General features: G+C 44.6%; 1 protein-coding gene across 5 annotated transcripts in view; it reads left to right on the top strand.

Annotated features, from left to right (window-relative positions):
- NAV2 (neuron navigator 2) overlaps positions 1-26709 on the top strand; it is a 396738-nt gene that overhangs the window by 68621 nt on the left and 301408 nt on the right. The window contains exon 1 of one of the 5 annotated variants that reach the window (XM_029208234.1): positions 934-972. The exons of the other annotated variants lie outside the window; for them this stretch is intronic. Coding sequence (XP_029064067.1) covers positions 949-972 — 24 coding nt within the window. The 5' untranslated portion in view covers positions 934-948. Of the gene's footprint in view, positions 1-933; positions 973-26709 lie in introns of those variants that run through there. 5 annotated transcript variants of the gene reach the window in all.

Genomic DNA, 26709 nt, shown 5'->3' on the forward strand with positions numbered 1-26709 from the left:
TGCAGGGGGATGTCAGAAAGGCACCTGCCCACCTAGGGTAGAAGGCAGTAGCTGATAAATCCTTCTCTGTTCAAATCCCATCTGACAGGGTCACAGAGCCTTTGATAAAAGTGAGAGGAGGTGACTGCTCAAGCCTGAAGCACCCACTGAGAGGGGGTAAGCACAGGCCTAGAGCATGATGTAGATGGTTCTGACATCCTTATCACCCCCCTTCTCACTTCCCTTCTTTTAGATTCTTTCAACTTGGGCAGGGCAAGGAGAAGAAAATGAGGCCACTTCTGGAGCATCTAGTAGTGTCCTCTGAGAAGTGGCAGAGCCATCAAATGGGGAGAGGAAAAGCAGGGTGGGGCGGCCACCCTTGCAGCCTGTCCTCAGGCAGAGAGGCAGGCACACCAGCTAGAGAGGCCCACAGTCACAGCTCTGTTCAGGAGCAGCTAGCCATGTGACCTGGCTGCATAACCTCTTCAGCCTTGCTTTGCTCATCTGTAAAGGGGTACCACAGTGCCTCACAGGGTTACCGTGAGAATTAGAAAGAAGTGTGCTGCAGGCTTTGAACTCAGGGCCCAGCAATGAGTTGACAAGTGGCGGACGGTTGCTCCTGTGATTACAAGGTGGTCCAGTAGTGGGTGCATGTCTCTGTGCACAGAGGAAACACTCAACAGAAATATTCCCACTGTTAACAGTGCTCAGTTCTGGGGGGAGATTATCAAGGATTATTTTTGGTCTATACTTTTGCTTATATTTCAAATTCTGTGCAATGACAATACTTTACATTTATCATCAAGGAAATATAGAAATAATAGTACTGCTAAAATAATCATGTAATGAATGTTCATCATCTTAATAGCTACTTTACTTTGAGCTTTGATCCTTTACTTTGAGCTTCATTCCGTTTCATCCCTGCCATAACCCTATGAAGGAGAAACTACTGTTATCCCCATTGCTCAGATGAGGAAATTAAAGCTTAGAGAGGTAAGTGACTTGCCTAACATTCCAGGGTTAGTAACTTGTAGAACCTCTGCCTTGTCTGATGGCAAAGTCTGTGCCTTGAATTGCCCTGTCATAAAACTGTGGGTGCATCCTGGGGACCAGTGGGGCCTTCTGCTGAGCTAGGTATGTGTGAATGTGCTGTGTACAGGCCTGTGCTTACCTCCGGGCTTTCTCCCTGTGAGGGGCCTCTCTGTGAGTTGCTACCCACTATTATCCTCTTTGGCCAGGGAGGTGAAGTGAGCGAGGTGAAGAGGAAAGGAAACACAGTGAGAGGGGCTGGGTTGGGTCATTGCCCTTCAGTGTCCTGGAAAACACTTATGGGGCCCTTCCTCAAAATGGGGGAGAAAGTAGCTCTGAACAAAGAATAATTGAGAATAATGATGATGAGGGAATGTGCCTCTGACCTTTGACCTTTCCCCAGAGAGCCATTGATCACGGGCCCCTTGGTCCTGCCCACAGCCAAGCTAACAAGCAGATTAAAAGAGGTCAGTGGGTTAAAGGGCCCTGTCTGCCTTTCTGCAGTTATACTGCTTCCTCCCAAAGGCAAGGATGCCATGGACACTGCAGAGCCCATGTACGACCAGCTTCTGTGTTTAAAATGCCGTGGTCCTTCCGCTCTTATTTGTCTTTCTGTGCATAGAAAAGTGACAACTTTTGCTTTTTTTCCGGATAAAGCTCGTTGACCACTCACCTGAAGGTATTCCCTTCTTCTCCTGGAAAATATCAGCAATTTCAACTCTCAGAAAATTCTAGAACTTTCTCCTGCTTTCCACTAATTGTAACTGGCATAGATTTTTACCATATTCCAGGTACTGAAGTCATCATGTCTTTTCTGTTCATTCCAAAAGTCTCCAGAGCAGGAAATTCCATCCTTTCCTGGAGAAACCAGGTTGAAATATACAGGAACGTTTCAGTATGCATTTCTGCTATAGGTAATGAGCCATCATAGCCTTGATAGACTTTTCAGAATTGAAACCAAAGCATGTAAGGAAGGTTTTGGCTCTGGTTAATTATTGAGAAAATAAAGAAATGGATATTGGGAGGGGAGGAAAGAAAACCGCTGAAATTAGTGACTTCCTTAGGATGACATTTTAAGGTAACACATTATCCTTCATTTCGGTGTTGATATGGATGTAGAGATTTATAATTGGTCCCTCTGGTGACCCAGTAGTGCTCGCATTACTTTTGCCATTGTTTTTGTGTGGAGCCGGCAAAATACGTATGTTTTTTGGTTTTGTTTCTGGTTTCTGTCATAAAATGCCAATCACCCAGAAGGCATGTGGCTAAGCTTTTCTTCAGGGTGTCTGGGCTCTCCAGGATATGTGGACCAGACTGCCGTCATCCATCTAGCTGCGAGCCTAGGATTCCTGGCTGCGTGACACGAGGCTGTTCCCAAGGGTTGTTCATTTTGACTCAGATGTTGCAGATGTGCTGGCTCTCGTGTTATAGGAGTAGCAGCCAGGGAGGTGGAGAGGCCGTGAAAAGAGGGGCGAGGATAGAATAAGTTGACAGATAGTGTTTAAACAGGGTAATAAGAAGGTATGATGGAGATGTTTGGGATGGCTGGGGGTTAGGAGAGGATGGTCCTTGCCACCACAGATACTCATTACATCCATTTAGAACACTGTGGTGGGGGACAAGGGTTAGCGCCTGCATCATCTTTGTCATAGTAGAGAAGGGCAGCATGCTCAAAGGAAATGATAGGACCCAAAACACAAATCTGTGGGAAGGAGTGTGCTTTAAACAGGGATTTACCAGCTCAAGTATGTGCCCTGGGCTTTTAAGAGGATGTGTATCTGCAGAGGCTCCAGGGGGAGTCTTGGTCCACAGCTGTAGCTCCTGCCAACTCCTCTGGCCTTGTTACCAAGGTGAAGTTTCAGGAATGCAGACTGCTCACTATGTGTTTCCTGGTAGGAAACCTCTTGCGGGATCCTGCTTACTAGTGGATGAAGCTCAACTCCTCCATGGCATTCAAGGCTCTCTAGGTGACGGCAGTGTTTTTGTTTTTGTTTTAATTTAATTAATTTATTTATTTTTATTTTTTGGCCACACCGTGCAGCATGTGGGATCTTAGTTCCCCGACCAGGGATTGAACCTGCACCCCCTGCGTTGGAAGCGTGGTGTCTTAACCACTGACCCACCAGGAAAGTCCTGACAGCAGTGTTTTAAATCTTGCTCTGCAGGGCCTCCAGATAGAAGTTGCTTGTTCTGATCAGCATGGTCAGCCCTGTGATTTTCCGCTTTCACTGCTCCCTGGGACTAAATACTTCTTCCATCTGTCCATGTTCTATCCCATCCTCCAAAGCTCAGATGAAGTCCCCTTTCTCCTAAGAAGCCCTGCCTGACCACACACTCTCTGGGGATCTCTGACAGGCAGTAGTGCTAACCCGCCTTTGACCCCATACTGCCCTGAATCCTTGTGCTGCTTGTGTGTGTGCTGTGTCTCTGCTGTCAGACTTAGAGTGGTGGTTGGTTGTGTAGACGGTCAGCTTCACTCCTCTCCCAGCTCTGCCACCAACAGTCTGTGTGCCCTTGGAGGGTATCGCTTCATCTCTCTGAGGCTTCATTTCTTCATCTATAAAATGATGAGGATAACTCTTCCAAACTTGGGGTTGTTTGATAAAATATATGTATTTTGAGCAGCACCTAGCACATAGTAAATGCTCAATAAATGTTCGCTGTTGTTCCAATGACGATGATGCATTCATTCATTCGACAAATATTTATGAAACGTCTACTACAAACGGGGATACACGAGTAAACAAAAAGCCATTTTTGCCTGCATGGAACTTATATTTTAGTGGAGATGGTAAGCAAAATCTGTATTTTTACGTTGATGAATGCTATGGAGAAAAATACAGCAAAGTAAGAAGAAGGATAGGGAGGGTGGGAGAGGTCTCTCTTTAATGTAGAGTGGTTAAGTAGGGCTTTACTGCAAATGTGACATGGTGGTTTAATAATAATTATTATCATTATTATCACCTCTCAGGGAGGCATTATAAGTAGGCGACTGTATAATTTATCATCCAAGCCGGGACACTTCTGAGAGTGAAAGGGGGTACTATGAAGAACTGCACAGGGATACAGGTGTAAATCAGTCCTGTCCTGGGCAAAGTGAGATGCTTTCATATTTATACTTGGTTACTCCAAGCATCTAGATTGGCTAAAATGTAGTATCACGTCAGAAAGGCCTGGTCTAAATCCTTGGTTCTGCCACCTCCTAGCTGTGAGATCTTGGCCAAATCATTTAATCTCCTTAAATCTCAGTTCCCTCCTATGTTATGTATACCTAAGAGGGATTTTGTGAGAATTAAATGAGATGATGCAAGTAAAGTATTCGGTGCAGGACCTGACACCTCATAAGCAGTTAATAAAATTTGATTACCATTATCCTCGCCAGATCAAGGGTATCACCAGATTATTCTTTTTTCCTCTCTCACTGTGCCAGGGAAGTGGTTGAGGATATGCAAGGTGGGTGAATGTCAGGGTTGGAAATTTGGCTGAGCAGTGGACTTGGGAGATGAGCTGGCTCAGTCTGCAAGTTAGTTGCTTCCATCCCTACTCACAGAATGTGTGAGTCACACAGCGTTTGGGTGCTGGACTCAAATGCCCGTTGGGAGACTTTGTGCCCAGGCAGCCACAGGAAGAGTTGGACAGTGGAGTCTAGGACTAACAATCTTGGGATGTTCATTCAGGAAGGGGCCCCATGACTAGTGGCCCCTAACAATCCACTTCACAACGGCGGAAGCAGAGACTCAGAGATGAAATGACCTGCCCAAGGCCTCATGGCTTGCAAGCAGTTTTAATACACCTGCCATTACCCATCCAGCAAACTGGTGTAACAAAGATTATAAAGAGAAGAGAGAGCACTTAGAATTCCACCTGGAAAAGCCATGTTTCTTTGGAAATGGGCCGCAGATGACGTAACCCTTCCATATCCCATTACCCGGTACTTGGCTAATCTTTGTACGAAACTTGTTTTGGTGAAACTTGAGCCTGGAAAAGCCAACTAAAGTATATTACTTTCTCACTGTTGAATGCCTCCTAGACTTGGGCTAACATTTAATCTAAAGAGTAAGGTGATATTTCCTGAGATAGCAATGAGTTCATGTTTTGAAATTAAATGAACTGAGTTTATTGTGTCGGTTGGCTTTTTCTTTTTCCAAGCGCTAACCACAGTAGTAAATGTTCTCTCCACAGTAATGTCTGGCTGCCGTATGGGGAGGAGCGGGGAGCTATAGACACGGTAGTGTTCAGTCCTCAGAAGTTGTCTAACTGCCTCTCTGGTTAGGTGCTATTCCAGATTGAACTATATTTTGGTTTAAAGGGGCCCCTATTTGAATACATAGATTTCTGACCCAGGAAAACGTGGGGACAGCTAGGTTTGTGTTACTTTATATTTTCTGAATCCATGCTGCATGCCCTCTGCCCTCTCTGCCTCTTAAGTTGCTTCTCACTCAGTGAAAGGGGGCTGCACATCTACCTTACACCAGGGAAAGAGGAGAAAAGTTATCGGACATGGGCTTCCCTGGTGGCGCAGTGGTTGGGAGTCCGCCTGCCGATGCGGGGGACGCGGGTTCGTGCCCCGGTCCGGGGGGATCCCGCGTGCCGTGGAGCGGCTAGGCCCGTGAGCCATGGCCGCTGGGCCTGCGCGTCCGGAGCCTGTGCTCCACAATGGGAGAGGCCATGGCAGTGAGAGGCCCGCGTACCGCAAAAAAAAGTTCTCGGACAGAAAATTAGTCAAAAAAGAAAAAGCATGTATGTAATCAGATAACACTAGGGATCTGGAGTTTGGTGCATTATCCTTTAACTTAGTTCCTGGAAGCGTTCTATATTGTAAGAATGTGGAGATTGATAAATGGCTGTAGACTTCTTCAAGGAGACAATTGGGGTTTCAAGGCTGTATATGGTGCAGTTTCAAGATGTTTCAGTTGCTAAGCTCTGTTGGTTATGTCTCCAGAGTAGCCATTGTGGGTAAAGAATCCCCTTTCCCATGCCCCCACCTTGCTTTCGGCTTGCCTGGACCCTCTGCAGATGCCTGCTCGACGCCTGCAGTTGAATCGCCATCATCTTTGCCTTCCCTGGAACCAACATAGCACCTGTCATACATACATGTTCAATGAATGAAGCAACTGTAAAGTTACGATTTTGATTTTTCATCATAATGCAGTGGTTATTTTGTTTAGTTTTAAAATTCTGTTTTTTAAATTTTTTTTGAAGTGTAGTGGATTTATAATGTGTTAATTTCTGCTGTATAGCATAGTGATTCAGTTACGCCTCTGCATATTCTCTTTCAGATTCTTTTCCATGATGGTTTATCACAGGATGTTGAATATAGCTCCTGTGCTATGCAGTAGGACCTGGTTGCTTATCCATCCTATATATACTAGTTTGCATCTGCTAACCCCACACTCCCAATCCTTCCCTCCCCGCATCAGGCAGTGTGGAATCCCATAAAATGTAGTGCTGTGTGCTGTAAGGTTAATGAGGTAGCTGGAGTGAATCTGAGCAGTAGCTGGGTTCTCTCTTGGGGTTCCCAATCAGTCTGGGTCCGGGCTGCAGTTCGGTTCCCTCCCAGTAGAGGTCCACGCCAGGTTCCGTGCGGGTTGAATGTTCTGGGGCTCTGCAGCAGCTTAGGAAGACCAAGAGAGTGGCCGTCATTCCAAGAGTTTTCTGCTACCGTGGCTCCCCAGGCTTATTGGGCCTGGGGAGTATGAGGGGTGTGGCTGTGGAGCTCTGCCTTGCGCCTCCCCAAGAGGCGGTCCTTTCCGCATCTCCCCTTCCCTCCCCTCCCCTCCCTCCTCCTTCTCACACACATGCGTAAAGATAAGACCTTTACCTACTCTTGTTGGAGAACGGGGTTCTGGGCTGAAGCCTGGAGCAAATCACCAGGCCATTTAAATGGGAAATCAAGTTATCACGAGGCCCAGTTACCTCAGGGTTTTACTGCGTGTTCCAGCTGGAAGTTGATGGTTCTGGGGCTCAGCTCTTTGCAGGCGGAGTTCATTCACCTTGTACTATATGTGGGGTGTAGCTGTGCTCTGGGAGCAGAAGGATGTGGGGATCTGATGAAGACCTTTTGGTTCCGATATTTGGTGTCACCTTTGCAAGAAGAGAAGCTTCAGGCCGTGCTGCCTGTCCCTCTGAATTTCCCTGGCCCAAGACTGTCAGCTAGAATGGTGGTCTTATACTTGCTTCAGGTTGGGAACATTCTGTGTATGCCAGGTGCTGTGTTCTGGGGAAGGCAAAGATGATGACGACATCACGGCTTTCCTCCCAGGGTTTATGTTTTGGTGGGCTTCTCTCCATAGAGTGAGCAAAAGCTCAGGTAGTGGCCTGGGAAAGGCATTCTTTGGGTAGGAGTGTTGTTCCGGGGTCGGGGGGTGAGATTGTTCTGGTTGTCAGAAAAAGGGGAGTTTAAAGATTTCTGAGGCTTTTATCCTGGGAGAGCTGGGCTTTCACACTGTCACTGGCCGAAATCAGGACCTCAGGAGGAGGAGTGGGTCAGAGAGGGAGGGGAATGGGACATGATGGATAGGCTTGGTAGTGCCATGTTGGAGTTATTTATATCATTTTCCAAGTTTTATTGAATTCTTATCTAAACTGTTACCCAAATTATGCAAGGGGGATGTGAATGCAACATAAATCAAGGCTGTGCCCTCCTCCCTCCCTAGGGACAAAGACAGGTGGCCTTTACTAACCTTGGTTAAGCACCTTTTTGGTACGCCCCTTTTAACTCCCCAAATCCAAGGCTTCTGATAAATTGTGAAGAACATGACGTAGGCCTGAGTCCAAAGGAAGGCTTCCTGCCTTATCTACTGTGAATTGGCCACAGGGTTGACCTAACTGGACTTCCAGGTGGAGACTCTGAACAGTGAGAGAAAAAGGGCCATAGTCGCCTGCACCCCAGAAGTGAAAGAGACTGCATGGAACCTGACTCTTGCCTTTAAACACAGTCACCCCACCGACCAGTAACCTGAGACCCCAAAGAGTACTAGTCTCTGCCAGGTCAGATTAGACCCAGCATCTCCTGTAGGTGTGCAGATGCGGCCAGAAATACTACTGGTGCTTCCTTCTTTGGGGAATCCAATGGGATCTTGGGAAAGAAAGAAAAGCTGAGCGTTTCTGCTCTTCCCCAATGTGCTTCCCTGCCTTCAAGCTCTTAACAGACCAGCTGGAAGGGCCAGGCTAACACAGGGGGAACACGCTTCTACAAATGATTGAGCACGAGCTGTGTGCCAGCCCCTGGTAGGCACGGGAAACCAGTGTCCCTGAGAGCTGTGGTCTAAAGCAGGACCTGATCATCATCCAGAGGCTGTAGATTGAGTACTGTAGGAGATGAGAGGGAGGCAGCCTGTATGGTGCGTTGATTTTGGAAATAGAACTTGGTCTACATCACCATCAACTTGGCCCACAAGTTACTTGTCTGAGCCTCAGTTTCTCTATCTGGAAGATTGGTGGAATCCTTTCCCCTGAGGGATGTCAGAAATCTAAAGGAGATACGTATGTCGTAGCAGGATGGCATACCTAGAGATTTGCCAGTACACAGCAGGTGCCAGAAAAGTCAGACTCCTCTGAACTTAGATGCAGCAAGGATGGGCACCGTAGGGAAACCTTGAAAATCTAAGTCTTGGCACTGGGCTTGCAAAATAGGCAGAACTGGGGACAGAAGAAAGGAAGGGTTCCAAACAGGGTGAGTGGCAAGTCTAAAGAGACTCCCGTTTTTTTTAAAATTCTTTTTCAAATTCTTTTCCCAGTTAGGTTATTACAGAATGTTGAGCAGAGTTCCCTGTATTATACAGTAGGTCCTTGTTGGTTATCTATTTTAAATATAGCAGCGTGTACATGCCAATCCCAAACTCCCAATCTAGCCCTCCGAGACTCCCATGTTTTGACTTTATGAAATTTCTTTTATAATTTAGCAGCAGAGAGGGTCAAGAGTATGACCACTGGGTTTTTTGAGCCCAGAGAGAAAGGACTGACACTCTCTCCTCCTCCAAGGAGCCTGTTGCCAGTCCCACTTTTTACTTTCTTCGTTCTGAGCAGTGTGGTTCCAAGGACAATTTAACATGAATATTTCCAATTTAATATGTCCCAAATGTGGCACTAAGTAACCCCTCAGACTGTCTCCCATCCTCACTCTTCCTACTTCTGAAAGTCGGCCTTCCTCAACCTTGGCACTAATGACATTTGGGGCCAGATAATTATTTAATTTTAATTTATAGAAGCATCCCTGGCTTCTACCTATGGTAGAATATTTAGTAGGGACCCCCCCCAGTCGTAACAGTCAAAAAAAAGTCTCCATAAATTTCCAGATGTGCCCTAGGGCGCAAAATCACTGCTGGTTGAGAACTGCTGCAGTAAATGGTCCTCTGTTTAGCAGAGGCTCTAGCCACTGAGGAATTATCCTGGAGTCCTTTCCTGCCCTCCTTCATCCCAATAGCAAGTACTTCTGCTTGAACCTTGCCAACAGATCTAGAATCTGACCACTTCTCATTTTCTCATGTGGCACCATCATCTTTCACTCAGAGAACTGCAATGGCCTCCTAACTAGTCTCCTAACTAGTCTCCATAGTGTCGCTATTGCCTGCCTGCAGCCCATTCTCCATACGGCACCAGAGCGTTGCCAAAAGAAAAATGGCGCCACTTCATTCTCTTGCTTCACGTACATTTCAGTGGCTTCCCTTTGCACAAAGAATCTAATCCAAACTTATCACCTTGGCTTAGAAGCCCCTGCACCAAGTGCTCTGCCTACCTCCCCATGTGTCATCTCTACCTCCTTCGGCTGCTCACCAGGCTCCCGCACCATCCTGCCTTGGACTAACCATGTCTTTCCCACCTAAGGGAGTTCGCCTACAGTTCCCTTGACCTGGAATGCTCTTCTCCCCACTTTTTTTTTTTTTTTTTGGCGGTATGCGGGCCTCTCACTGTTGTGGCCTCTCCCATTGCGGAGCACAGGCTCCAGACGCGCAGGCTCAGCGGCCATGGCTCACGGGCCCAGCCGCTCCGCGGCATGTGGGATCTTCCTGGACCGGGGCACGAACCCGTGTCCCCTGCATCGGCAGGCGGGCTCTCAACCACTGCACCACCAGGGAAGCCCTCTTCTCCCCACTTTCTACATGACTAGCTCTTTCTCATCCTTTAGGACTCAACCTAGATGGAAATCCTTCATAGAGACCTTCCCTGCCCTATCTTATGTAGGTACCCCCTTCAAAATCTCAGTCCCTTGTTTTTTTCCTTCATCACACCTATTGCAGTTAGTAATTGGCTGCCTCCTTAATTAGATGGCTGGCCTCCATGAAGGCAAGAATCATGCTTGACTGCTTTTCAACATATCTCTACTACAAGGCACAAGATAGATGCCCAGTATGAGTTGACTAAATGAATGAGTTAATCTTATCATCCTTGAGGAAGAGGGACACCATTACTCTCGTTTAAAATTGGTAGCCGTGGACCTCTGGAATTAGACTTCCAATAAAATAAGTAATATACCAGTTTTCTTCTTTGAATCTCTCAGGACTGTTAGCACACTGCCTAACAAAGAGTAGCTGCTCAAGGAATAATTGTTGAATGGATGAATGACTCAATCTTATGTAGTAAGAATTTGTATAATACATATCATATGAATGCATAATGATTAAAATAAGCAGACTTTAAGCAAGTAGTTGAAATTCCAAAACCATTGTTTGACCTTCTCAGATTTTTATAGGGAAGGTTTGATTACCCGCCTCCCACCCCCAGCTCCAAGCTTAAGACACTGATGCTATTTTCAGCCATTATTGTTATGCAGTTTTAAAAAGTAGCTGGAATGTACAAATGACATACTGCCTGGCCCATGGTAGATGTTCAGTACATGTTTGTTGACTTGAGTTGAATCAAGTCACTTAAGAAAAAGAGAGGAGAATTAGGTAGGTTAATGTACAGGGAAGCGAATTGGGGTCTCATCTTGGAAATGAGTCAGCAAATCTACAGGTTATGATTAGAGAGAGACAAATTTAATAGCCTTTAAGAATTTAGTGTCCGATGGGAGAGATGAAGACTTTGGAGAAGTGGATAGCATATAATTATACTAAACAGCATAGTACTGTTTTGAATATCTTCTGAGTTGCTTTGATTTAGCATTGGGTTTTTTTTTCCCTCTTTCTGGACAAGACTCAGCTGTAAGAAGCATGGAGAAGTAATGAAGATTCTTGACATTCTCAGACTGCTTTCTGGGAATCCTGCAAAGTCCCGACTTCTTCTCTGATTACTCTTCTCATGGCTGAGTTCAAGAGCATTTTGCAAACCCGGACTCTGAATCTGGGAAAATGCTTTATGACCATTTTTATGACCTCAAAGCAACCTTCTGAGGCAAGTTATTTCCCTATCTTTGCCAAAGGGGAAAAACCAAGGCCTGGTAAATTGCCCAGGATCTCCCAGGCTCAGATGCTCACTTGTGGGCGGCTCTCATTCTCCCGGCCACATGCCATCTCCTTCCATTAGATGTGCTTTGGCTGCCCTGAGAAGGGCCTGTCAGCAAGCTCAGCTCACAGTTCCATGGACTTGATGGTCTTTCTCAGGAAGGAGGAAGGCCCATTTCAGAGAACCATATACTGTTAGAGCTGTGAGATTGCAGTGCAAAGTCCTAGTGCAAACCAATCTTTTTCTACTTGGACCAGCTGACATCCAGAGAGGGAAAGTGATTTGCTTAAGGTCACAACCCAGTATCTTCAACTTCCAGCCCATTGTATTTGTGATTCTGACACAGTTGTCTCTGATTAGAAAAGCATCCTCGGCACCCATGAGGTTTCATTTTCTAGAGGCAGGATAGTGCTGTGAGCAGAGCAAGGACCTTTTTTTTTTTTTTTTGAGAGGTAGTTAGGGCAATGGTTAAAGCAACACCTCTGGAACCAACCTACCTCGGTTCTTATTCCAGCCCAGCTGTCCACTGTATGGCCTTGCTTGACCTGTCTGGGCCTCAGTTATTCTCATCTGTGAAGTGGGATAATCATAGTACCTCCTCATCTGGGGTGTGTTGAAGATAACGTGGGTTAAAATGTGTAAAGATCTCAGAATACCTGGCACAACGTAAGGACTATGTAAATGTTGCTCTCATTATTATTGTGTGATTCCAACTGCTCCTTCTTGGCTGTGTGACTCTGGGTAAGTTATTTGACATCTCTGAGCCTCGGATTCCTCCTCTGTGGGAATAATTCTGGCCTTACAGGATTGTTGAATAGATCAGAGGACATGCATACGAGGCACCTGCCTATAAGTAGGTGCTGAGCGAATGGCCAGATTTTTTATTGCCTCTGAAGGGGCGAGAATGTTGTGTTTGGGAGCCAGCGGGACACAGCATCTGCCAACAGGTTGGTGCTTAAGTTGTTCCTTTCTCTTTCTGTTTCCAGAAGGGGGGACTCTTAGGACTGGAACTGCTGCCGCCTCCAAGGAAGAACTGCAGTTCCAGTGACTGACTGACTTTAAAAGAATGCTACTTGTATTTTTTTAAACATGTATTGAGTACTTGCTAGGTGGCAAGCACTGTTGTGTGCCTTTACATGCATTATCTCATTTAATCTGCACAGTAGCCCTATGACATAAGTACTGTGATTATCTCCATTTTATATATAAGGAAACTAAGCCTCAGAAGCTAGTAACTTATCCCGAGTCACATAGTTGGTGAGAGGGGGAGCCACACTGTTGAACGCCGATCAGTCTGGCTTGAAAAGTTTACACCCTTAACCAGCGACTGCTAGGAACTGTGGCAGGCCCTGGTTGCAGATGGGTCCTGCGGTGGTGGTGGGGGGGCGGTGACATCACTCACACCAAGGGCACCAGGGGAGGATGCAGAGCACCCTGCCGGGTTAACCATTACCACCTCCCCAGCTGCCAAAGGAGCCACGTCCTCGACTCCTCCCCTTGCCCTCCCGCCCAGCCCAGCACACCGCATACACCAATCTGCTGCAGGCTGGGAGCTCACCGAGCCTGCCAAGTTCCCTTCCCGCCCAGGTGCGGAGCCCACGGGGAGCGGGTCTGCAGGCCCGGAGCTGGGCAGGAAGAAGCTGAGCCTGAGAGCTGTTCAAAGGCACATGATCTGCAGAGGAGAGAGTACATGGCTGCTGGTGATACCCACAGGAGCAGAGTTAGGGCACTGTAGAGTTCTTTCCTCAAAAAGAGTTCACAAGTGAGAACATCTGTGCCTGGTCACCTTTCTTAAGCTAGGTAAGAGCTTGGGGCAAGCTGAGTGGTTGGGTTGGAACCCCGGGCTGTAGCCATCCAAAGGGCAAGCACTCATCCCCCTAGGGGAGAGTGTGGCTGGGCTGAGGGCAGCAGCTGGTAGGTGTGGAAAGCGCGTGGGACTTGGAATTGACTCATTCAGACTACAGCTTTGCTATGTGCTGGTTACCTGACTCTGGACCTCATTTACTCCCCTCTAGTACAGAGATGGTCTTTCCTTCCCACCTAAGAGGATTTCTAGCAGGGTTATATAGTGGACATATGTGAGTGAAGGTGCCGGGCCCCTAAGAGATGCTTTGCGAATGTTCCCCTTCTCCTGCCAAGTCTGTGCAGCCCCACTGCTGGGCCCCCCGGGGGGCAGTACTGCCCTGGGTCTGCCAGGGTGCCTGTTCTTCACATGCATGGCTTATTTATATACCTGGGTGGTAGTGAGAGGTGATTAAATTCAGAAACTGAAAGGAGAACCTTCCTTTGCGCCTGTTTCCCTAACAATTACGTTTAGATCCAGGTCACAGGCTTTGGGAACTCCTGTGCCAGTGACATTCATGGGTTCCTTAGCCCCTCCTCCCCACCTTCCCCCATAAGTTTTTCTGGGAGTCAAAGCCCTCACTGCCAGGGGGATTTGGTTCTAAGCAGTAGGAAGCATGGCCCCCTAATGGTGTCAGGCCCAACACGGTGGTCTGCTGCAAGGGAGAGCGCGCCTTGGAAACTAAAACCATTTTCCAGGACCACCGATGACCCACGTTCTAATTGTGTGGCGTGCGCATCAGGCTTCCAGAGGAATGGAGAAAATCCTCTGTTCCTCCATGCCGCCACCCCTGTGCTGCGCTTTGAGGAAGCTGGGAAGCAAAAGCCTTCTCTGCAGACTTGCCAGCAATTATGGAACTCAGCCTCTGCCTGGTTGCAGGCTCTGGTTTATATGTCTCCCTTTGGGACATCTCTGCTTTATCCGGGACGTCCGTCTTCATTAATAGGTACCCTTAATACTCTTATCTCAGCATGCCTTCTGGGTTTACTGAAGCATGATGCCAGACCACATTCTTCCTTGGAAGTTACAGTTCGCTCTGGGGAGGTTTCAGGCTCTCAACTTTGAAACTGCGAAGTAAGAATGGGCTCGGGTTATGGGGGCAGGTAGGAGGCGGTGGAAGACAGACTGGAATCTCTTGACAGCACAGTTTTGAGTGAGCCATTTTCCTTTACTATGGATGGAGACGCTGCCCTGAGCTTATCTTAATGCCTACTTTATATAACAGCAGTTGATTGTTGTTCAGTTCAGAGATGTTTGTTGCCCATCTCGGAGTTAGAACAGGTGGCTGGGTGTATGATCAGTTTCACTTTTATGACGGTTGAATTTCGGAAAGCCAATCAAATCAGGTAAAATTCCAGCCAAGTTGTAAGTATTCGTTCAGGAAGCTTTGATTCAGTGCCTGAGTGTGCCTAGTCTTTTTCAATTGCCTTTCCTCACTTCCTTCAGTCTCCACTACCATCACCTGGCCCAAGCCTCTCACACCTGGACTACTGCAGCAGCCAGGTAACTAGGCTCCCTGCTTCCAGTCCTGACCCCACCCCTCCGTCCATTCTTCCCACAGGGGCCAGAGTGACCTTTTGAAAGCTTAGATAATTTTGCTCCCTGTTTAAACCTTCCCATGGCTGCCCGTTGCAAGTCGAATAAAATCCCCTCCCCTGCACCATCGTGGTTTGCGGGAGTCGTGTGTCATCAGGTCCCTGCCTGCCGCCCAACATCACCCCACATTTCTCTTTGGGGGCAGGCACTGGGGACGGGGTGCCTTTCTGTTCTTCTCACAATTTCCTGCTCTTTTCCACTTCTGGGCCTTGGTCTTGGCTGTTCTCTTGCCCAGAATCTTCTTACCTGGCTCTTCGCATGATTCTTCCTTCTCCTTTTATCCTCAGAGAAGCCTCACTTTCCACCCGCCCTCACCATAGCAGTGATCCCTTCAATCACTAGCTCTGTCCCTCTCTTTCCTTCCCTCATAACACACCACATGCACTGATGACGTTGTCTTGTTTATTAATATATTAAATTCTGTATCATCCATCTCCCCCAACTTACAGGTCAGTTTCATGGCTTCAGGGACATGTCTGTCTGGTTTTCTACTGAATCCCTGACACCTAGCACAGTATCTGGCTCAAAGGTAGAGGCCAATAAATATTTGTCAAATGAACGAATGACCAAACTAATGGGCAAGGTACTTGGCGGGGTCTTCTGAAAAGGGACATCTGTACTTGCAGTTCTAAGGAGGCTTCCTTTTCACCTCACCTGAGCCAGCCACGTTCCTCCTCCCCCCAGCTATTGTTAGGATCCCACGCCAAGTATACTGTTGTAACATTGTATGTGGAGCCTTTCTTACATTGCATTTCTCGCATCCCCTCTGAGGTCCTAGTCTTGTGGACAAGCTGCAGCTGCCAGAGAGCCCAACTTGAACGCCTTACGCAGTAGATTTGACCTCCCCTCCCCCCCCACCCCAACCCTGCCCCAAACGGTGGTGGACCAATGTGGTATTTACAATGAATATCACAACCATTTCCCCAGAAGACTTTTTCCCTTATCAAACATATTCTAGGATGTGCTTTGTGACATCTCTGCTAAAAATGACCATAGTAGGTCCACAGGGAATTTAGCCTCATCCTGCGCAAATTCATGGTGAGTTACTTCCTTGGCCTTATTGACACCCTTTTCTCTTTTGCCCTCTTACACTGAGTTTTGGGGGACCCTAAGTGCCAGTAGTATTTTTGTGGGATGGCTAGAGAGAAAATCACCCACCTCCTTTTCCGCTCATAATTGTGGATCTACATCCTGGGGTTACCTTAGCTCTGCAGCCATGTATCTATGGCTGAGGGAATCAGCCACAGCCTAGTGCTATTTTTATTAGGCATCAACTGTATGCCAACACATTGTTTCTTGACTTTTTTGGAAGCCAGCTTCTCAGAAGAAAACTGGTGTTTTTGTATCCCACTGAGGGTGCCTGGAGTATAGGTGCTTGACCCCTTGAGGCCACACCTGCTTCAGTTTCAGGGAGGGGGGGGCATCCAGTTGGAAGAGAAGAAGCCTATGACCCTGGGAATTGCTTAGAAACTCTTATCCCCCTCTCTATGCTGGCAGGAATCGGGGGGGGTAGGCTGTTCATTCTAGCTTCAGTATCATTTCTGTTCATGAATATTCACAAGGACCCAAAATAAACAAGTATGTTTTAAAAGGGTATATCCGGATACTAACATTTCCCCCCATTAAGATTCATTTATTGGAATAATTTATTGCAAACCTTTCTTCTCCCCCACCCCTGGGATTATATGTATCAAAAACTGTATTTAGATAAATCAGTTCAACTAAAGACAATCATTGAAATTAATGATTTCATTTAGAAGGCGTAGCTCCATCTATCTGTCCTCCTCAGCACCCCGTGGAGTAAGTGGGCACCTGAAGGTTTCCTTTCCCAGGCACAGGAGTGAGCCAAACAAGGTTGAATAACTTGCTCAGGACCGCAGTCTGCAAAAGGCTATTGAGATTCCTGATGCCACTGGACAGTCTTCCTAGAAGACCAGATTATTCCCAAGGCCCTGAGAAGAGAAGTGGGATGGAAAGTTATGTAGAATTTATTATGAATGTCCTCAGAGCCATCTCATACTATCCTGATAAGATCATTTGAAATTCCCCAGAAAATATATTTATTTTGGTTTTGAGTTAAGTCAGTGTCACCCAAACTTAGTCATTCTTATGCCATATTCATAGTTTTGCCATATTTGTCTACCACTTGTATTGCTTATTTACTTACTAGTTTTCTTCGTAGTAACGACTTAATTTGAAGCAGTTTATTTAAGGAGGAAACTATATACTCCAACTACAAATGCAAAAGCAGTATCATTGGGCATAATAGAAAGTAATCACAAAAAATAAATACATAGCCATTACAATAAGATGTTCACCAATGTGGAGTCTAAAATTTTACAAAGCACACAACCAGGGGTTCATCTACCACACTTGTGAAACACAGACTTACAAAGCAAGTCTGACTCCTATTGACCAGAGAGAAAGAAAGGCCAGGGAAAGAAGGAGGAACTATCAAAGCTCACAGAATGGTCAGAAAGTTTTAGTCTAAGTCAGTGCTGAGTTTGCCACCTCATAAGTGTGGTGAAAATTTGTCCCAGCGACAGATCTGCTTTTGTCATCCAGGTTTGCTTTGGGACAAAGGTTGGCAGTTATTTCTTTTTCCGAGCATACGATTTTGCAGAGACTTGGAGCCCTCCTTGGCCGTGGGCACTGTTGGATAATATACACTCTCGTCTATCAGTTTCACAGGCTGTGGCTTTGAGAGGTGCTGTGGGAAGGTGGCTACTTAGGCTGAGTTGGCTACAAGGATGAAAATAAATCTGGATCCCTGATGGGCTCGTGATTCAGTGAGCAGCCCCTACAACCAGAGCTAAGCACTAAACTACATACAGATAATGTGATAATTACTGAGCTTGAGAAGCTGAAGAGCAAATTGTCGGGGGGGGGGGGCGGGGGTGTGTCTTAATAATTTGGCATCAGTCCAGGAACTAGGAACCATTCTAGGTAACTCAAGCAGGAAGGGATTTAATACAGGGAATTGGTAACATACAAAATTGCTAAGAAGGACAGAAGTTAGGAGGTGCAGTTGGACTCTTCATCTTAAGGCCAAACCACCACAGCTGAGATCTAGAGGGCCTGTTATGCTAGAGTTGTTATACTCCCCTGCTGCCCCCACCCACCTACCTCTGACTCCCACGAAGCTGATTACCAGATTCTGAAAGCTGGAGTCTGGCTTCCACAATCACTCCCATCTGTTGTAATTTGCTTGCCAGCCCCCTCTTCCTCATGCCTGCCTTCTAGACCTCATGCAAGTGCAAGTTGTTGGCGGAACCTAAATCACACTCAGAACCCCCGCTGCAAGGGAGTCTGGGATATGCCTCCACGCTGCAGTATGGAAGTGGAAGAGAACATAGCAGGGGACAGAAATGGATGCGAAATGCCAGTAGACAACATAACCGTGGGGAGATAAGGCAGATAATTAACCAGGATAAGTGTGCAAATCCCAGTTAAATGGTAACAAGCAGTACCAGCAAGGTCACAGGAAAGAGAGAACAGTATTGGTGTGATCTGGACCTTGCAGAATTCTGGTCAGGGTGTGTAGGAGGATGTGGTAGAGAGGTCTAGGTCAGGAAAATCAAGAGGTGGAACAGTGCAATGGTATCAACCTCTCTCCTGGCATGAAGGCTTAAAAATTTCCAGTCTCTTTTTTCTTGAATGGGCCCTAGGTTCCATGCATTGTACTGAGTACGTTTTACATGCAGTGTTTCCATTCTTCCTCTGAATGTTATTTCTTCTCATTTTAGCTTCAGAGAACCTTAATAACCCACCTCAGGTCACACAGCTATTAGGCAGCTGAGCCCCATTGCTAAACCCAGGTTAGGCTGACACTGAAGCCAGTGTGCCCAGTTGTTAAGCCACACTGCCTCTCTCTGGAGGGGAGACAGGCCAGGTTATCATGAGCCATGAATGCCAAGCTAAGGATTCTGAACTTGATCTCAGATGATAAGAAGTGTCGCTAACGGGCGGTGTGAGAGTAGGAGTGTGACGTGGTGGAGGTGCAGAGGTGAATGTAGCAGGAGGATGTGGGCTCAACCCGCATGAAAAAGGCTAGAGACAGCAAGAGATGATCTTTTGCTCTGCCCGGTGTTTCCCTTTTTCATTTCAAAGAGAGTGAACTCTCTGCTTAACAGATCCTGAATCCCAGGTGATTTTAGGTTTTCATTTTGGTCAGTGAAGCAGGTTCCTCTGAAGAGCATTTTCCCTTCACTCACTGATAGTTTTGATCTTAGACTATGGCACAGGATCATCCTTCCAGCACAAGTCGTTCTCTCTTTTTCTTTTTCTTATTTTATTTTTATATAAAATCCAAAGAAAGTAGAGGGAAGGAAGAAATAAAGTTAGCATAAATTATATAGAAAATAAATAATAGAGAAGATCAATAAAATTCAGATATTGTTTCTTTTAGGACAATAGTAAAATTTTTGAAACCTCATATTGATACTAATGAGAAAAAAAGAAAAAGACATGAAAAAATCATTATCAGCAAGAAAAAGGGGACGTAGACATAGATTACGTAGACCTGGAAAAGTTTACAATAGGGTAATATGGACAGCTTTTTGCCAATTTGAAAGTGTTGAAGTAATGGAAATTTCTAACAATATAACTTTCCAAAACTAAAACAAGAAGAAATTAAATCTTGAATAGTCCTATTTTTTTTTAATGTTTATTTTTTTATTTATTTGTTTTTCTCATTAGTCATCCATTTTATACACATCAGTGTATACATGTCAATCCCAATCCCCCAATTCGTCACACCACCACCACCACCCCCTGCCGCTTTCCCCGCTTGGTGTCCATACATTTTTTCCCTACTTCTGTGTCTCAATTTCTGCTCAGCAAACCGGATCATCTGTACCATTTTCTAGGTTCCACATATACCTCTTAATATACGATACTTGTTTTCCTCTTTCTGACTTACTTCACTGTATATGACAGTCTCTAGATGCATCCACGTCTCTACAAATGACCCAATTTCGTTCCTTTTTATGGCTGAGTAATATTCCATTGTATATATGTACCACATTTTCTTTATCCATTCGTCTGTTGATAGGCATTTAGGTTGCTTCCATGACCTGGCTATTGTAAAGAGTGCTGCAGTTAACACTGAGATGCATGTGTCTTTTTGAATTCTGGTTTTCTCTGGGTATATGCCCAGTAGTGGGATTGCTGGGTCATATGGTAATTCTGTTTTTAGTTTTTTAAGGAACCTCCATAATGTTCTCCATCGTGGCTGTATCAACTTACATTCCCACCAACAGTTCAAGAGGGTTCCCTTTTCTCCACACCCTCTCCAGCATTTGTTGTTTGTAGATTTTCTGATGATGCCCATTCTAACTGGTGTGAGGTGATACCTCATTGTAGTTTTGATTTGCATTTCTCTAATAGTGATGTTGAACAGCGTTTCATGTGCTTCTTGGCCATCTGTATGTCTTCTTTGGAGAAATGTCTGTTTAGGTCTTCTGTGCATTTTTGGATTCAGTTGTTTGTTTTCTTAATATTGAGCTGCATGAGCTGTTTATATATTTTGGAGATTAATCCTTTGTCCGTTGATTCATTTGCAAATATTTTCTCCCGTTCTGAGGGTTGTCTTTTCGTCTTGTTTTTGGTTTCCTTTGCTGTACAAAAGCTTTTAAGGTTCATTAGGTCCCATTTGTTTATTTTTGTTTTTATTTCCATTACTCTAGGAGGTGGATCAAAAAATATCTTGCTGTGATTTATGTCAAAGAGTGTTCTTCCTATGTTTTCCTCTGAGAGTTTCATAGTGCCCGGTCTTACATTTAGGTCTCTAATCCATTTTGAGTTTATTTTTGTGTATGGTGTTAGGGAGTGTTCTAATTTCATTCTTCTACATGTAGCTGTCCAGTTTTCCCAGCACCACTTATTGAAGAGACTGTCTTTTCTCCATTGTATACCCTTGCCTCCTGTGTCATAGATTAGTTGACCATAGGTGTGTGGGTTTATCTCTGGGCTTTCTGTCCTGTTCCATTGATCTATATTTCTGTTTTTGTGCCAGTACCATATTGTCTTGATTACTGTAGCTTTGTAGTATAGTCTGAATTCAGGGAGTCTGATTCCTCCAGCTCCGTTTTTTTCCCTCAAGACTGCTTTGGCTATTCGGGGTCTCTTGTGTCTCCATACAGATTTTAAGATTTTTTGTTCTAGTTCTGTAAAAATTGCCATTGGTAGTTTGATAGTAATTGCATTGAATCTGTAGATTGTTTTGGGTAGTATAGTCATTTTCACAATATTGATTCTTCCAATCCAAGAACATGGTATATCTCTCCATCTGTTGGTATCATCTTTAATTTCTTTTATCAGTGTCTTATACTTTTCTGCATACAGGTCTTTTGTCTCCCTAGGTAGGTTTATTCCTAGGTATTTTATTCTTTTTGTTGCAGTGGTAAATGGAAGTGTTTCCTTAATTTCTCTTCCAGATTTTTCATCATTAGTGTATAGGAACACAAGAGATTTCTGTGCATTAATTTTGTATCCTGCAACTTTACCAAATTCATTTATTAGCCTCTAGTAGTTTTCTGGTGGCATCTTTAGGATTCTCTATGTTTATTATCATGTCACCTTCAAACACTGGCAGTTTTACTTCTTCTTTTCCAATTTGTATTCCTTTTCTTTCTTTTTCTTCTCTGATTGCCATGGCTAGGACTTCCAAAACTATGTTGAATAATAGTGGTGAGAGTGGACATCCTTGTCTTGTTCCTGATCTTAGAGGAAATGCTTTCAGTTTTTCACCATTGAGAATGATGTTGGCTGTGGGTTTGTCGTATATGGCATTTATTATGTTGAAGTAGGTTCCCTGTATGCGCAGTTTCTGGAGAGTTTTTATCATAAATGGGTGTTGAATTTTGTCAAAAGCTTTTTCTGCATCTATTGAGATGATCATATGGTTTTTATTCTTCAGTTTGTTATTATGGTGTATCACATTGATTGATTTGCATATATTGAAGAATCCTTGCATCTCTGGGATAAATCCCACTTGATCATGGTGTGTGATCCTTTTAATGTGTTGTTGGATTCTGTTTGCTAGTATTTTGTTGAGGATTTTTGCATCTGTATTCATCAGTGATATTGGTCTGTAATTTTCTTTTTTGGTAGTATCTTTGTCTGGTTTTGGTATCAGGGTGATGGTGGATTCATAGAATGACTTTGGGGGTGTTCCTTCCTCTGCAATTTTTTGGAAGAGTTTGAGAAAGATGGGTGTTAGCTCTTCGCTAAATGTTTGATAGAATTCCCCTGTGAAGCCATCTGGTCCTGGACTCTTGTTTGTTGGAAGATTTTTAATCACAGTTTCAATTTCATTACTTGTGATTGGTCTGTTCATATTTTCTATTTCTTCCTGGTTCAGCCTTGGAAGGTTATACCTTTTTAAGAATTTGTCCATTTCTTCCAGGTTGTCCATTTTGTTGGCATAGAGTTGCTTGTAGTAGTCTCCTAGGATGCTTTGTATTTCTGCAGTGTCTGTTGTAACTTCTCCTTTTTCATTTCTAATTTTATTGATTTGAGTCCTCTCCTTCTTTTTCTTGATGAGTCTGGCTAATGGTTTATCAATTTTGTTTATTTTCTCAAAGAAACAGCTTTTAGTTTTATTGATTTTTGCTATTGTTTTCTTTGTTTCTATTTCCTTTATTTCTGCTCTGATCTTTATGATTTCTTTCCTTCTTCTAACTTTGGGTTTTGTTTGTTCTTCTTTCCCTAGTTCCTTTAGGTGTAACATTAGATTGTTTATTTGAGATTTTCTTGTTTCTCGAGGTAGGCTTGTATAGCTATAAACTTCCCTCTTAGAACTGCTTTTGCTGCATCCCATAGGTTTTGGATTGTTGTGTTTTCATTGTCATTTGTCTCTAGGTATTTTTTTATTTCCTCCTTGATTTCTTCAGTGATCTCTTGGTTATTTAGTAACGTATTGTTTAACCTCCATGTATTTCTGTTTTTTACATTTTTTTCCATGTAATTGATTTCTAATCTCATAGCTTTGTGGTCAGAAAAGATGCTTGATATGATTTCAATTTTCTTAAATTTACTGAGGCTTGATTGTGACCCAAGATGTGATCTATCCTGGAGAATGTTCCGTGCACACTTGAGAAGAAAGTGTAATCTGCAGTTTGGGGATGGAATGTCCTAGAAATATCAATTCAATCTATCTGGTCTATTGTGACATTTAAAGTTTGTGTTTCTTTATTAATTTTCTGTTTGGATGTCCTGTCCATTGGTGTAAGTGAGGTGTTAAAGTCCCCCACTATTATTGTGTTACTGTTGATTTCCTCTTTTAGAGCTGTTAGCAGTTGCCTTATGTATTGAGGTGCTCCTATGTTGGGTGCATATATATTTATAATTGTTATATCTTCTTGGATTGATCCGCTGATCATTATGTATTATCCTTCCTTGTCTCTTGTAACATTCTTTATTTTAAAGTCTATTTTATCTGATATGAGTATTGCTACTCCAGCTTTCTTTTGATTTGCACTTGCATGGAATATCTTTTTCCCTCCCCTCACTTTCAGTCTGTATGTGTCCCTAGGTCTGAAGTGGGTCTCTTGTAGACAGCATATATATGGGTCTTGTTTTTATATCCATTCAGCAAGCCTGTGTCTTTTGGTTGGAGCATTTAATCCATTCACATTTGAGGTAATTATCGATATGTATGTTCCTATTACCATTTTCTTAATTGTTTTGGGTTTGTTTTTGTAGGTCCTTTTCTTCTCTTGTGTTTCCCACTTAGAGAAGTTCCTTTAGCATTTGTTGTAGAGCTGGTTTGGTGGTGCTGAATTCTCTTAGCTTTTGCTTGTCTATAAAGCTTTTGATTTCTCCATTGAATCTGAATGAGATCCTTGCCAGGTAGAGTAATCTTGGTTGTAGGTTCTTCCCTTTCATCACTTTAAGTATATCATGCCACTCCCTTCTGGCTTGTAGAGTTTCTGCTGAGAAATCAGCTGTTAACCTTATGGGAGTTCCCTTGTATGTTTATTTGTCGTTTTTCCCTTGCTGCTTTCAATAATTTTTCTTTGTCTTTAATTTTTGCCAATTTGATTACTCTGTGTCTCGGTGTGTTTCTCCTTGTGTTTATCCTGTATGGGACTCTCTGCACTTCCTGGACTTGGGTGGCTATTTCCTTTCCCATGTTAGGGAAGTTTTCGACTATAATCTCTTCAGATATTTTCTCGGGTCCTTTCTCTGTCTCGTCTCCTTCTGGGACCCCTATAGTGCAAACATTGTTGCATTTAATGTTGTCCCAGCCTAATGTTGTCTCTTAGGCTGTCTTCATTTCTTTTCATTCTTTTTTCTTTATTCTGTTCCGCAGCAGTGAATTCCACCATTCTGTCTTCCAGGTCACTTATCCGTTCTTCTGCTTCAGTTATTCTGCTATTGATTCCTTCCAGTGTAGTTTTCATTTCAATTATTATATTGTTCATCTCTGTTTGTTTGTTCTTTAATTCTTCTAGGTCTTTGTACATTTCTTGCATCTTCTCGATCTTTGCCTCCATTCTTTTTCCGAGGTCCTGGATCATCTTCACTATCATTATTCTAAATTCTTTTTCTGGAAGGTTGCCTGTCTCCACTTCATTTAGTTGTTTTTCTGGGGTTTTATCTTGTTTATTCATCTGGTACATAGCCCTCTGCCTTTTCATCTTGTCTATCTTTCTGTGAATGTTTGTTTGCTCTTTTTCTTGTACTTTTTTTTTTTTTTTTTTTTTTTTTAGTGCTTTGATAATGACATTGATGATTTGATTTAACTTCCTACCTGAGCTGCTTTGGCCGTGGTAGTCAGTGGGAGTGGGCCAGCCTCTGTGGAAATGGACCGTGAGATGTGACGGTCCTAGCTGAAACGAGCAAGTTCTAGGACAGTGGATGCATTTTCGAATCAGAAATACCTGGTTCAAATCCCTACTCTGCTTCTTTGTGTTTGGGACTTATAGGACTATGGGTACATTTAGCTTCCTTGAGCATCAGTCTCCTCTACAGAGTAGGGATAACGATGCACAGACCCTCATCAGATGGTCAGAAGGGCTCAGTGAAGTCATGTGTGTGAAGCATTCGTCATGGTTGGTGTGCATGTGGTAGGAGTTCTGGAAATATTGCTCACTTTACAGTTTCTGCTTTTTGGTAGCAGTGTGAGGTGGTGCTGACCAGCTGAAGTCAATTGGTGTGTACGTGGTCCTAATGACTTAGCCTCTAGGGTTTTCTCTCCTAGTAGCCCTGGTCTGATGCCCTTCCTCTGGCCCCCAGCAGCCTCAGGGTAGACAGAGACGCATTCCGGAGCTACCTAGGAGAAGGGCCAGTGAGCCAACCCTGAATCATGGTTGCCTCCCAGTGAATAAAAGCCCTCACCAAACACCACGTGATGGTGTTCGAGTTTATCTAGCCAGTGCAGTGCACCCACTGAGTCCTGAAGATGTATCTCTCCTTTGCCATCATAGGTGGAGTGCACTCCTTCTCAGTCAGTGAGACCCTCTGACACGAGCTCCTTGACAGCTCCCACTTCTCTGCCAGTGCAAAGAGCTTGAGGCTTTTTGTAATTCTCCAAGCATCTGGCCCATCTTATCCAGATGACATTTGGAATTTTAATCTTCTAGTTACGGGTTTTCATAAATCTAGTTTGAAATCTCACTGCCAGTCTCCTCTGCTGTGGGAAAATGGTTTTAAAAAGATGTGGGGAGAGGGTGGTCCATGCATGTGTGGGGATAATTAGAAAGTGCAAGGGGCTTTTTGCAAGGGGCTTTGGGGTCCAGAACTTACTCTGTCCAAGCACTACGATGGGTGCTTTACATAGGTCATCCTGAAGCTCCTTTTACATGATACCCATTGTACATATAGAGGAAAAACTGAGGTTCAGATATACTAAGTAACTTGCCTGAGGTTACCAAGTGGATGGTGGAGGGGGTTTTTGAGTCTAGGTTTAACTGATTTCTAAGCCTGTAGCTTTTCCAGTTCACCTGACTGCCTCCCATTCATCTGTGGGTTCCTGGAAGCAAAATCTCCAAATCCATAGATCTGAAGTACTGGGACTACCCTCGCTGGTGTTCTTTTAACCCCTCTAGCGCTCACCTCCTCCAGGAGGTTAAGGCAGGAGAGGTGAGCACAGGCTGGGCTCTGAAAGACTTTGCCAAGGTCTCGAGAGTTGGGACTTCACGTTCAGGGTCATGGGATGAGATTGAAAGTTTTGGCAGGAAGTGGCATGGATCAACTTTAGCCGTTACTAAGGTCCCACCCTGTGGCAGAAGTGACAGTCCTTGTCCTTTTCCTGTTGGTTGATTGGAAGCATTCTTACGCCCACGTGAACTCTTAGGTACTGTTATACCTTCGAGGACCGCAAGGATCCTAGGCCCCCAGGTGGGGAACCATCAGTGGAGAACATTTTTATAGGATTTAGAGGTGAGGGAGAGAAAAGAGGGCATTCCAAATTACAGATCTTCACTAAGTCCATTCTATAAATGCTCAATGTTGTGTCCCTGTCACCAAAACTCTTCTAAGATGCTATGACCCCCGGTGAGTAGAACAAAAAACCCAGTGGGTCCCAGCGTGGGCAGAAGTGTGCAATTTGGCATCAGTTGCCTTGTACAAGGAACGTGTCATCTCCCAAGACGGGTCAAGCTAGGTGCTGGGCTGTAGCTCACCTGGACGTCTGTACTGGTGGGGGGAGAGGGGAGGCTGGGGGATCCCCTTGAGCTTCAGCAGGTCTGTCTCCTGCCTCTGCCAGGACAGTCAGCATTTGCTTTTCTCTCCTGCAGAGCACCTGCAAACTGTTAAGGAAATACAGTCCTAGACGCAACACTGCCAGCAGCGGGGAAGAGAGCAGGTGTGTGGGTGCTGTTCAGACCCTTTCTTTGTCTCCCCCTTGCCTTGTTCCACATATAGTGATGAGG

This window comes from Monodon monoceros, unplaced genomic scaffold (genome assembly GCF_005190385.1).
Source record: "Monodon monoceros isolate NGI ecotype Baffin Bay Population unplaced genomic scaffold, NGI_Narwhal_1 Super_Scaffold_7, whole genome shotgun sequence".
Classification (NCBI taxonomy): Eukaryota; Metazoa; Chordata; class Mammalia; order Artiodactyla; family Monodontidae; genus Monodon; species Monodon monoceros.